This window comes from Pan paniscus, chromosome X (genome assembly GCF_029289425.2).
Source record: "Pan paniscus chromosome X, NHGRI_mPanPan1-v2.0_pri, whole genome shotgun sequence".
NCBI classification, from domain to species: domain Eukaryota; kingdom Metazoa; phylum Chordata; class Mammalia; order Primates; family Hominidae; genus Pan; species Pan paniscus.
The window spans coordinates 71,431,268-71,443,127 of NC_073272.2; the positions used below are offsets into that span (position 1 = coordinate 71,431,268).

Sequence of the window (11,860 nt, forward strand, 5' to 3'; positions counted from 1 at the left end):
AACATCCTAGGAATACCTGTCTTCCGTTTGACACGAACTCGTGCAGAAAATTGAAAAGGAGGAACAATCCTCCACTCACTGTATGAGCTTGGCATAACCTCGATACCAAATCCTGCAGGGACACTTAGAGAAATATTGCAGATCAATCACAGGCTCATGACATAGAAGTAAAAACTGGAACCAGAATCTTAGCACACGGAAGCCTACAGGATATAAAAAGGAAAATACCTAATATGGCATGACTAATATTGGCTTCATCCTAGAAATACAAACTTAATTTCTCTTCAGAAAATACAATGGTATAATTCTCCACATTAACAGATTTGGAGAGAGAAGCATGCTCTTCATAGTCACAAAAGGTATTGACTAAATGTCAATTTCCATTTGAGATGTATTGCTGACAATTTTTTTTTCTAAAAAGTCAGGACTATTGGGCTATAACTTACACAGAGGTCTGTGAGATCTCATAAATGCATATGGCTGTAAAAACACCAGCACAATATATATACATATAGAGCATCGCCATCCCCCGCTCCCCACCCCCCAGGTTCCCTTACGCCCTCTTGTAGTGAACTCCTGGTCTTAACCCTCAGACCCTGGCAACCATCAATCTGTTTTGTGTTCCTAGAGTTTTGCCTTTTCCAGAATGTCATATAAATGGAATCACACGGTACGTAGCATGTGCATTTGGCTTCCTTCAGAGAAAGACACTCGGACTGCGATTCCCTAAAGGTGCAATGTACAGTTTCATGACCTGGGTAATAGCTACCTGGCTTGATCACCTTATAACTGTTTGTCAAATGGCCAGCTTCTGAGTTCTCTCCGTGTGTGTGTGTGTGCGTGTATGTGAGACAGAGAGTGTATGGGTGTGTGCGTGCGTGGGGGGGTGTATTATGTTTCAAAAATGTAATTTTACATTTAACCGCCTCTAACTTTTATATCTTGATGATGGTTATTAAATGGCAATTATTAATCCTTTAAGAGACAGTGACTGATTGCTGGAAAAGTCAGTAGAGTCATTTCCTCTGTGGTGTGCAAAGTGGGAAGTAGTGATCAGGATGGGGCAAACAGGAGGGTTCCAAAACCCTGCCAACCTTCTGTTCCTCGCTCTGCATGGTAGTGACCTGGACTTCAACACTGCACAACCACATGGGCGCCGTTCACACTGGATCACGAGAACGGAGCACCCTGGAATCCCACAGATAGAGTTTGCACGGCCACCCTGGCGGCCACAGCCTACGCGGCCATACCTGGCAAACACAAGTGTTGGCCTCATCCTTCGAGGAAACGCATGATGAGAAAATGTGTGGGGAAAAGGAGGAGTTCTTGGGGTGGAGGTTGAGGACAGATGTGCATGAGGTTGTCCGAGTTCACCCAGGAGTGTGTTCCAGGCGGGCTGAAGTTCATGGCTGGTACTCACCATGACCACTATCATCCTATGATTGCCATCTCACATCCCCGTGTGCGGTGCCCTGGGCCTCCGCCACAGCCTGGAAGGCCACCCTTGGGGACTCTGGCTGGCGGGCGTGCTAGGAGACTCACACACCTTCGGCCCTAGCTGGAGTCTGAAGAGGAGATGCTCTTTTCTGCCAACAAAGTAAGAGGTCTCATATGGAAATGTACCTGTGGCAGTCCTGGCACCAGGTGTAGGTGGGATTCTGCACAGGGCTCCGCCACTGTGGCAGGCACGCAGCTCACCAGACCTCTGGAGCTCATCTGAGCTGAGTGGCAGGACAAGGCAGGAGGGGGTCTAAGGCTCTCCAGGCCAGACCCCACACTCCTCTTGGTGGGAGAGGAGGCTTGAGGGAAAAGCAAAAGGGGGCCACTGAATGAGGGGAAGGGCTCAACCTCCTCCTGTCCAATGGGACCCAGATGGATTCCTCTAATCCGAGGAGCCTCGGATTCTGCACTTACATCCCCTAGAACCAGAAGGCTCCGCCCGACCATGCGGTGTACCATGGGCCTAGGGTGTACATGTTACGGCCCCATTATTGTGCAGAAGGTGGTCTGAATATGGAACCGAGGGAGGCGGGGCTGGCAAAAGCCAGCAACTGAGGGATGGGTTCACGCCTTCCAGGACTCCGTCCACGGGCTTCTCCCCTTCCACACCCTGTGGACCATGGCCCATGCCCCCCGGGGCAGTGACTGGGGCTGGAGTTCTGCCCCCACCAGAACCTGCCTAGATGTCTCCGGTGGCAAAAACCCAAGCTGGAGAGTCCCTGACACATGTCTTCCCCCAGACACCAGCCCACTGTGTTATCCCCCCAAGAAACAACCACCTGTGTCAGGGTCAAAGCCTTGGCCCAAGGAGTCAAGCCCATCCTCTCCGGTGAGGGGTTAGATTCGGATGGGGTAGGTCCCCACCAGCGTTGGTTTCCAGGTCTGAGGTCTGTGATTGACCCACCACGTGCGTGGTGGTCCCCCTCGCTGAGCTCACACCATGAGCCCAGCAGTGAGACACAGAGGGAGTATGGGGGAAGGCAGATACCGAGCCCAACCAGCTGTCCCAGGGCAGTCTCTCTTTCCCACTTTCCACCCTCTCTGTGCATATCCTGCCCATGTGTTGGTTAGCGGGCATCGTGGTGCCCTCCCATGGGAGCTCCCCATTTCCTAGATGAGGCACCAACCAGCGACTCTGAGGGATTATCACTGCACCCACACACGGGAGTGCTGAGACATCCCATCCATCCTGTGGAGGATCAGGAGCCTACTGTGGCACCTCCAGCATTCTGAGAGCCCCGACACCCGTCCCTGTGTTTGGGGATGTCCCCTTCGTCCCACTCCACAGCCTTCTAGGTGTTAGACTTGAACAACACCTCTTGTGAAAGGGTAGATCCCAGCCCTGCTTTAGCGAATTTGATCCTTCATGGATCCTTCACCACTGCTTCCACTCCATGAATCAGTCCATTCTCGCTCAAGGGACAGCACCCACAATTAATTTGATTCCCAAGCAGGTGCTAGCAGGGGCACACTCACACGTGCGCATGTGCGTGCGCACGCGCGCACACACACACACACACACACACACACACACACGCTAACCTTGAATGGTATCTGCATTTCTATTGTTTTTGTCTGTTCGCAACACCCAGTCTCTTGGCAATGGGAGCTGGCAGAACCTACACACACCTCCTCACTGGAACCAGAATCTATGCCCGAATCTGGGGCCTGCCCAGCCCAGGATGCCGGCTGAAGGAACGAGGCGATCTCAACTGTCAGGGATGGTGAAGGCAGAAGAGAGAGCTCGAGGAAATCTCGTGTGACCTGGAGAGGCGGTCTGGAAGACTGACCAGGGACGCGAAAATATTACGTCCACAAAAACCTGCGGCCTTGGGGGTGGTGAAATGGTATTTCACAGGGACCATCGAAGACCAGCCAGGCCTAGCATCCACACTTGCCCTGGAAAGCAGCTGGCCATTTTCAAATCAAGGGTATGGAGTCCACTGGCTGCAGAAGGGGCTGCTGGCCACCTATAGAACACCAAGGATATGGAAGCCACTTTCTGTGTAGGTGCCTGCGAACAGTTTCCACCAGGTTGGCCAACAGGCGCCAGAACAGACTCGGTGCCCCCACCTCCAACCAACAGACTATCTTGCCCTTTTCTTCTGCACTCCATCTACCTTCCCTTTGACTTAGCCAGCCACCGGGATGTGGCTTCTGCCTCCACAAGGCTACTGAAACTAAAGAGGGAGACCTAACGGGATTTGATAACTGAGGTTCAAAGGTGAGGGCTAAGACGAACTGAGGATGTCACGCAGGTTACTGGCCCAGATGACCTGACCGTGTGCATGGTGGCACCGGAGGGAAATAATGGCTCCAGAAAGAGGACTGAGCTCCGTCGTGTTCCTCAACAGCACGGAAATAACCATGCAGGAACGGCCACCGGGGTCAAGCCACGGGGGAGAGCAAGGATGCTCATGATGGAAAGGACAGTGACAGGACAAACAGGGACAGTGAACTGCAGGAGGAAAGGTTGCTCAAAGGACCAGGGTGCTCAAAGGAGGCCATCAGTTCCTGCTGAAGGGGAGAGAGAATAGCACTGAAGAAGGGGACCTGTGAGACCCCAAAGTGGGAGGAGAAGAGGAGGGAGCATGAGCAGGGCGTGTACAGGAAAAGCAGGAAATGCTGCTGTGGCCGGGCAGGCCTCCCACAGCACCTAGACCCAGGGCACTATGGTGAGCCCGAGTGCAGGGCTGCTGCTCAGAGGCCGGCCCAGGCGCCCCGCAGGGAGAGGGCCCACCACAGAGCGCCAGGGGAACTGTTCTTCCAGCGCCAGGGAACGGAGCAACACCCGGCACACCCCAACACTCCCAACAATCGCAGAGAGGGCAGACCACAGACCACAGAATATGAGAACGACTTTATTTCACACTGCTTTGAACTGCGTTGGGAAGGGGGCAAATGCAGCGGAAGAGAAAAAGCCCTGGCTAAGGAGGATAAGGAGGAAACTCGCTTGGCTGCAGCTCCGGACGCTGGCTCCAACCTGTGAAACAGAGCAGGCTCAGGGACTGGCTCCCAGCCAGGGCCAGCCCACAGCCCTCCTAAGCTACCGGGATTGTGGGAAGGGGCACGGTGTGTGCAACACTCACTTCAAAGGTCCTGGAACTTGTCATTGAAGAACTGCATGGCCGCTGAAACAGAGAGGCAGAACCGGGCACTCCAGACCCAAGGAAACAGAAACTCACCCCCTGCCCCCGTGGGGAACCACCTAGCCCTGCAACCAGAAACCCCCACCAGCCCTGGGACTGACTCATCCACCCGTCACCTGAATTAAATGTGGAAATGCCTTCCAAGCGGAAAAGTGGTTCTCAGGTGCTGGGCCATGCCAGAACCGTTCATTCAGAACGTGTTTCAAAGACAGATAAGCCAGCCAGCAAGCAAACACCATACAAGCCATACCAGGCAGCAGTTAAAGGGAAAACACATGCGGTATCTCTAACCCTCCTAAGAGAAGGAGAGTTCTGGGACTCGTGGACTAAGTGTACACGGAGTTCAGACGACACATTGCTGTCTGTGCGCACCCCTAGCTGGAAAGGCACAGAAGGCTCCAGGGCCAGGCTTTCCTTGGTTCTCTTCCCCAAAGGAAAGTCAGTTCCAGTGACGCCGCCTGTACCTACAGCCCACCCCCGCCCCCCGCACCCGCAGAAAGACACCGCTGTCCATCCCTGCCCCAGCCAGGGCTCCATCATACCTAGCTGCTGTGTAAGGTCCTCAATTTCCCTCTGCAGCCGGATGCACTAGACCAGCAGACACCGGAGGAAGATAAATGCTTAGTCAATTCTGGCCTCCTCTCTCCTCGTCTTCCCTGTCTCCCCCAGCCCTTAGTAGCCCCCATAGCCTGCAGCCCAGTGGTGAGGTGGGTTGGCATGAAACCCTCAATGTAAAAGAGGCACCCTCTCTCCGTGGGATGCAGAAGGTGGTGACGGGGCGGGGCGGGGGGACACAGAAATCAGTTTAACCTGGACACGGATCCCACCATCTAACGTGGACTTCTATTTCTAGGAGCCACACAAAGCATTACCCGAGGACAACCCTGGGCTCCCAGGGGCCGGCGGAGGCCTGCTGCCATTCTCCAGGGCTGGGGCCCAGCACGCCTCTCCCACTGGGACCGACCTCCAGGTCCGCCCAGTTGTCAGCCGACCCTTCGGCAGGGGCACCTTCTGGACGCTGGGCCGGTGGCACGATGGTGGCTGGTTCGTTAGCCAGGGAGGACGAGTAGTCCACATCGTCCCCTTGGTCGTCGACTGGGGTGCCAGGCCGGCCTTCCCGGCCCCAGAGCACCACCTTTCCCGGCTCTATCAATTCGCTCTCAGACTCGAAGCTGAAGCCCTCCGGATCTGTGAACCTGCTCTCGCCCTCGCGGCTGCCTGGCGCCCCCAAATCGAGGCCGTGGCCCTGGCCCCGTGGGGCTCCGGGGCTGGCCATGCGGGAGCCAGCCTGCTTGCCACCCTCCAGGCCGAAACTGGCCCCACAAACGGCTACCTTGTCGGAGGAGCTCATGGCGCCGGGCTGCGGGGAGACGGTCGTCCTGGTAACGGCAGAACGGGAGAGCCGAGTCCTGCCAAGCCCGGCGGAGCGGGCCACGCGACAGGAACAGTGAGGCCTTCGGGACACCGCTGCCCTCACCCCGGGTGGAAGTACCAGATGTCCCCGACAGCGCGTGGCTTCTGCGCGTGCACTTGACGCCAGTGCCGCGACTTCTCATTGGTCCCCCTCTACCAACCAGCGCGCCCTTTGTTGGCAGAGGCCTCTGGGCTTTAACCAATCGGAACACAGGCTCTTGGTTTGCCCCGACACCCGTCATTTGACTGGGTGGCTGTGCTCTGGTCTGGTCTTGGGGCCAGGGGGCACTGGAGCTCTCGATCCACCTCCTTCTTGCTCTCCTGCTGCCTCTGGCTGGGAACCTACTTTCCAATGAGACCTCCTCTGTGCACCGGGTGCTTTGCGTGCATCACGACATTTACTCTCCCAAGCTGATGAGCTGGGGGAAGGTCTCCCCTTAATCCCCACCTTACAGATGGGACACTGGGGCTCAGAGACGTGGCTCTCCTTGGAAAGTAGGTGCCCGGCCAGAGGCAGAAGGACAGGAAGAAAGAGGTGATCGAGAGCTACGGTGCCCCCTGGCCCCAAGACCCGACCAGAGCGCAGCCACCCAGTCAAATGACGGGCATGGAGGCAAACCAAGAGCCTGTGTCCCGATTGGTTAAAGCTCAGGCACCTCGCCCCACAAAGGGCGTGCTGGTTGGCAGACGGGGACCAATGAGAAGGCTCGGCGCCGGCGTCAAGGGCGCGAGGAAGCCACTCGCTGTCCTGGACATCTGGTACTTCCACCTGGGGCGAGGGCGGTGGTGTCCCGAAGGCCTCACTGTTTCTGTCACGTGGCCCGCTCAGCTGGGCTTGGCTGGGCTCAGCTCTCCGCTCCCGCCGTTACCAGGACGACCGTCTCCCCGCAGCCCAGGCTGCCCGGACTGGCGCCATGAGCTCCCCCGACAAGGTGTCCGTTTGTGGGGCCAGTTTCGACCTGGAGGGTGGCAAAAAGGCTGGCTCCCACACGGCCAGCCCCGGAGCCCCAGGGGCCCACAGCCACGGCCTCGATTTGGGGGTGCCGGGCAGCGGCGATGGCGAGAGCAAGAGCGGGTTCACAGATCCGGAGGGCTTCAGCTTCGAGTCTGAGAGCGAATTGATAGAGCAAGGAAGGGTGGTGCTCTGGGGCCGGGAAGGCCGGCCAGGCACCCCGGTGGATGACCAAGGGGACGTTGTGGACTACTCATTCTACCTGGCTGACGAACCAGCCGCCATCGTGCCGCCGCCCAGCGTCCAGGGACACCCGTTCCCAGAAGGTGCCGCTGCCGAAGGGTCGGCTGAGAATTGGGCAGATGCGGAGGTCGGTCCCAGTGGGAGAGACGTGCTGGGCTACAGCCCTGGAAAATGGCAGCAGGCCTCTGCCGGCCGTCTCCACCTCTGCGGTCCTGGGCCAGTGCGGGCCTGGAAGAACCCGGAAAGGGGCTCGAAGAGCAGATGGAGCCTCCGCGTGGATCCCCAGCAGCCCTCTGCGAAAGGCCCCACCAGGCTGTCTACCCACGACTCTGATTCCGCAGATGAGAGCAGCGACTTACCACTGATGAAGGTAGGCATTTGCTGCAACGAAGGAAGCCAGGCCAAGCCCGGCAGCCCCAAGAAGCGAGCAGACACATCCAGACAGGCAAGCTTCCACTGCAAGGAGAGTTACCTGCCTGTGCCGGGCCGTTTCCTGACCTCTGCTCCCCGCGGACTCACTCCAGTCGCAGAGAGGCCGGCTGTGGGAGAGCTGGAGGACTCTCCCCAGAAGAAAATGCAGAGCAGGGCCTGGGGAAAGGTGGAGGTCAGGCCCAGCTGCTCAGGAGCTGCCGCTGCAGGGGCCCTGCCCCAGGGCCTTTCGAGGAGGAAGATGGCCGGGGGGAGGAAGTCCCTAGGGGGTGCCTCTCAACTGGCCCCGGGGAGAGGCTTTCCTGCCTGCGGAGAGAGACTCTCAGCCGCTCCCCCGGAGCCGGCCACCTTCCCGCCATTCTCTGGTGTGCGGCCACAGGGGATGTCCAAGAAACCCCAAAAGCCTAAGCACAGCAGCCCTGGGAAGAAACCAGCAGGGAGGAAGACCAGGGAGTCCCAGGCTGCGGCCAGAGAAGATAATGACCCAAATAGAGATGAGGTCCCAAGAGCCCAAGTGAGTAGGCCCTTCTCGCCCTCCTCTCCCTCTTTACCCTCCTCCCCCCACACCTCCTCTCTTCCAGCACACACCTGTTTACCCATGCCTCCTCTGTCCCTTGCTCGAGGGTTGTCATCGGGAGCCCAGGGACACTAGAATGCCCGATGGGTGTCTTCGTCATAAGGGCACACGTTAAAGGGAGCACTTCTTGTGTGATGGCCATGCCTCTGGACACTCTGCAGGGGTCCTGCCTCCGCCCGCAGAGAGGAGCTGGGGTGGAAGGCAGGGCTGGCAGCTGGTTTGGATCGGGTGATGCCTTAAAGTGTGGGCTGCAAAGCTGGGGCATCTAGGCTCATCAACTTCCTGATTCCTCCTTCCCTAGCTGTTGCCCGACCCACCTGGCAGGCGGCCCGGGCTATCTCAGTATCCCCAGTGTTTTCCCTGGCTGGCCTCTGCCTCCTGGCCTGAGGCTGACAGGGAGAAAGTGCTAATGAGATTAGGCTCAGGAGTCTCCACCTTACCACAACCCCTCCCCACGTGTACTCACCGCCGGCCCCCATCGCCAGCCCGACTCAGAAGTTTCTGTTTTAGCTTCCCACCCACAGGCCAGGACTGCCTCGCCTGTCTGTGCGTCGTGGAGAATTCAGCAGTAGCGACCCCAACATCAGAGGTCCCCAACTTCCGGGAACTTCAGAGCCCTCGGCCTACAGCCCGGGAGGCCTCGTGCCCAGACGCCATGCACCCTCCGGTGAGTCTTGCGGGTTTGATAGGGGTGGAGGGGAGAGGGGTCGGGAGGGAAACCTCTGGCCCTGTCGCTTCTGGGGGCTCAGCCTTATTCCCAGACTTCCCTGCCCACCCAGGCAGCTGTCCCACGGGGAAACAGGGTGTTGACCAGGCTGGCTTTAAGCCACATCGTCCTCTCTGAGTGGGGTTTGTGTGGTGGGGGGCGATTTGGAGCAGCGCCCCAAACTCCCAACTCTGGAAGGAGACTTTCGGCAGTACTGAGCCCTTTTCTGTTAAGTCCTGCTCAGCCACACTGGCCCTCCCAGGGCCTGGCTGTGGCTGCCGCACTGCTGGAGTCCAACCTGGAGTCACAATGCTAGGGGGCCACAGGTGCACATGAGCTTACACTGGGGAACAGTGAAGGCAGTCCCAGAGCGGGGTTGGAGTTGCTGGGCAGAGCAGGGGCAACGTGTACCAGCAGAGGGTGATGCTGCCTCACATTAGACACCACTAGGCCCTTTCCACCTCACTGGGAGGCTTGGAAGCTGGATTTTGTGTTCTCTTTCAGGTAACCAGCAGCCGCCTGTCCATCCCCCAAGACCGGAAAGGCAGCAGCAGCCCCCGGGAGCCCAGGGCTGTCTTCGGGTAATGCTTTGTGTGGCTCCTAGAAATAGAGGTCCACAGTAGATGGTGGGATCCGTGTCCAGGTTAAACTGATTTCTGCGTCCGCCCCCTCCCTCCCCACCGCACTCCACACATCTCCACCTTCTGCACCCCACGGAGAGAGGGTGCCTCGTTTCCATTGAGGGTTCCCTGCCAACCCACCTCGCCACTGGGCTGCAGGCTATGGGGGCTGCAGGGAGGCTGGGGAGAGAGGAGGACAGAATTGACTAACCATTTATCTTCCTGCGGTGTCTGCTGGTCTAGTGCATCTGGCTGCAGAGGGAAATTGAGGACCTTACACAGCAGCTAGGTACGAGGGAGCCCTGGCTGGGGCAGGAATGGACAGCGGTGTCTTTCTGCAGGTGTTGGGGGCGGTGGTGGGCTGCAGGTACGGGCAGCATCACTGGGACTGACTTTCCTCTGCGGAGGAGAATCAAGCAGACCTGGCCCTGGAGCCTTCTGTGCCTTTCCAGCTAGGGGTGTGCACAGACAGCAATGTGTCGTCTGAACTCCGTGTACACTTAGTCCACGAGTCCCAGAACTCTCCTTCTCTTAGGGCGGTTAGAGATACCACCTGTGTTTCCCCTTTAACTACTGCCTGGTATGGCTTGTATGGTGTTTGCTTGCTGGCTGGCTTATCTGTCTTTGAAATACGTTCTGTACGGTACTGGGATGGCCCAGCACCTGAGAACCACTTTCCCGCTTAGAAGGCATTTCCACATTTAATTCAGGTGACGGGTGGGTGAGTCAGTCCCAGGGCTGGTGGGGTTTCTGGTTGCAGGGCTAGGTGGTTCCCCACCGGGGCAGGGCGTGGGTTTCTGTTTCCCTGGGTCTGGAGTGTCCATTTCTGCCTCTCTCTTTCAGCGGCCATGCAGTTCCTCACTGACAAGTTCCAGGACCTTTGAAGTGAGTGTTGCACACACCGTGCCCCTTTCCACAATCATGGTACCTTAGGAGGGCTGTGGGCTGGCCCTGGCTGAGGGCCCGTCCCTGAGCCTACTCTGTTTCACAGGTTGGAGCCAGCATCTTCCTACAAGATGAACAGCTGCCACCTTTGGAGCTCCGGAGCTGCAGCCAAGCGGGTTCCCTCCATATCCTGTTCAGCCAGGGCTTCCTCTCTTCCGCTGCATTTGCCCCCTTCCCAACGCAGTTCAAAGCAATTTGAAATAAAGTCGTTCTCATATTCTGTGGTCTGTGGTCTGCCCTCTCTGCGATTGTTGGGAGTGTTGGGGTTTGCAGCGTGTTGCCCGGTTCACTGGCGGTTGAAGAACAGTTCCCCTGGGGCTCTGTGGTGGGCCCTCTCCCTGCGGGGCACCTGGGCCGGCCTCTGAGCAGCAGCCCTGCACTCGGGCTCACCACAGTGCCCTGGGTCTAGGTGTGTGGGGGCCCTGCCCGGCCACAGCGGCATTTCCTGCCTTTCTCCTACACGCCTTGCTCACGGTCCCTCCTCTTCTCCTCCCACTTTGGGGTCTCACAGTTCCCCTTCTTCAGCGCTATTCTCCCTCCCCTTCAGCAGGAACTGATGGCCTCCTTCCAGAACCCGTCTCTCTCACCTTTCCTCCTGCGGTTCACTGTTTCTGTTCTGCCCTCTCACCATCCTTTCCATCGTGAGCATCCTTGCTCTCCCCAGTGGCTTGATGCCGGTGGCCTTTCCTGCATGGTTATTTCCATGCTGTTGAGGAACAAGACGGAGCTCATCCTCCCCGCCCCTCAGGGGCCCAGTCCTCTTTCTTGAGCCGTTATGTCCCTCCGGTGCCACCATGCACAGGGTCAGGTCATCTGGGGCAAAAACCCGCTTGGCATCCTCAGTTCCTCTTAGCCCTCACCTTTGAACCTTAGTTACCAAATTCTGTCAGATCTCCTCCTTAGCTTCAGTAGCCAGGTGGAGACAGAAACCACATCCTGGTGGGAAGCTGAGCCAAAGGGAAGATACCTGGAGTGCGGAAGAAAAGGGCAAGACAGTCTCTCGGTTGGAGGTGGGGGCACTGAGTCTGTTCTGGTGCCTGCGGGCCAACCTGGTGGAAACCGCCCGCCGGTAGCTACGCGGAAGGCGGCTTCCACATCCTTGGTGTCCTATACGCAGCCAACAGCCCCTTCTGCAGCCGGTGGGCTCCACACCATTGATTTGAAAATGGCCAGCTGGTTTCCAGGGCAAGTGTGGATGCTAGGCCTGGCTGTTCTTGGATGGTTCCCGTGAAATACCGTTTCACCACCCCCAAGGCCAACAGGTTTTTGTGGACGTGATTATTTCTGTGTCCCTGGTCAGTCTTCCCGACCGCCTCTCGAGGTCAC

At 57.8% G+C, this 11,860-nt stretch overlaps 2 protein-coding genes across 2 annotated transcripts; one reads left to right on the forward strand and one right to left on the reverse strand.

Annotated features, from left to right (window-relative positions):
* Positions 1-4,195: 4,195 nt before the first annotated feature.
* On the reverse strand, positions 4,196-6,978 carry LOC129395229 (uncharacterized). The gene is made up of 6 exons (XM_055106203.1): positions 6,932-6,978; positions 6,719-6,831; positions 5,614-6,167; positions 5,192-5,237; positions 4,590-4,657; positions 4,196-4,483 (listed from the first exon to the last, which is right to left on the reverse strand). The coding sequence occupies exons 1-6, from the start codon at positions 6,976-6,978 to the stop codon at positions 4,367-4,369; spliced, it is 945 nt and encodes a 314-aa protein (XP_054962178.1). The 3' UTR covers positions 4,196-4,366.
* Positions 6,814-10,751, forward strand: CXHXorf49B (chromosome X CXorf49B homolog). The gene is made up of 6 exons (XM_008970898.4): positions 6,814-8,200; positions 8,774-8,930; positions 9,474-9,550; positions 9,833-9,878; positions 10,433-10,474; positions 10,581-10,751. Exons 1-5 carry the CDS (start codon positions 6,977-6,979, stop codon positions 10,471-10,473), a joined length of 1,545 nt encoding a protein of 514 aa, XP_008969146.2. The 5' UTR covers positions 6,814-6,976; the 3' UTR covers position 10,474; positions 10,581-10,751.
* The last annotated feature ends 1,109 nt before the right edge of the window (positions 10,752-11,860 follow it).

Coding starts and splice junctions, on each gene's coding strand:
- CXHXorf49B (XM_008970898.4), top strand. CDS start 6,977: ATGAGCTCCCCCGACAAGGTGTCCGTTTGTGGGGCCAGTTTCGACCTG. Junction 8,201..8,773: donor ATGAGGTCCCAAGAGCCCAA/GTGAGTAGGCCC, acceptor TTTCTGTTTTAG/CTTCCCACCCACAGGCCAGG. Junction 8,931..9,473: donor CAGACGCCATGCACCCTCCG/GTGAGTCTTGCG, acceptor GTTCTCTTTCAG/GTAACCAGCAGCCGCCTGTC.
- LOC129395229 (XM_055106203.1), bottom strand. CDS start 6,978: ATGGCGCCAGTCCGGGCAGCCTGGGCTGCGGGGAGACGGTCGTCCTG. Junction 6,832..6,931: donor GCGGGGAGACGGTCGTCCTG/GTAACGGCGGGA, acceptor CCCTCGCCCCAG/GTGGAAGTACCAGATGTCCA. Junction 4,484..4,589: donor CAAGTTCCAGGACCTTTGAA/GTGAGTGTTGCA, acceptor TCTGTTTCACAG/GTTGGAGCCAGCGTCCGGAG.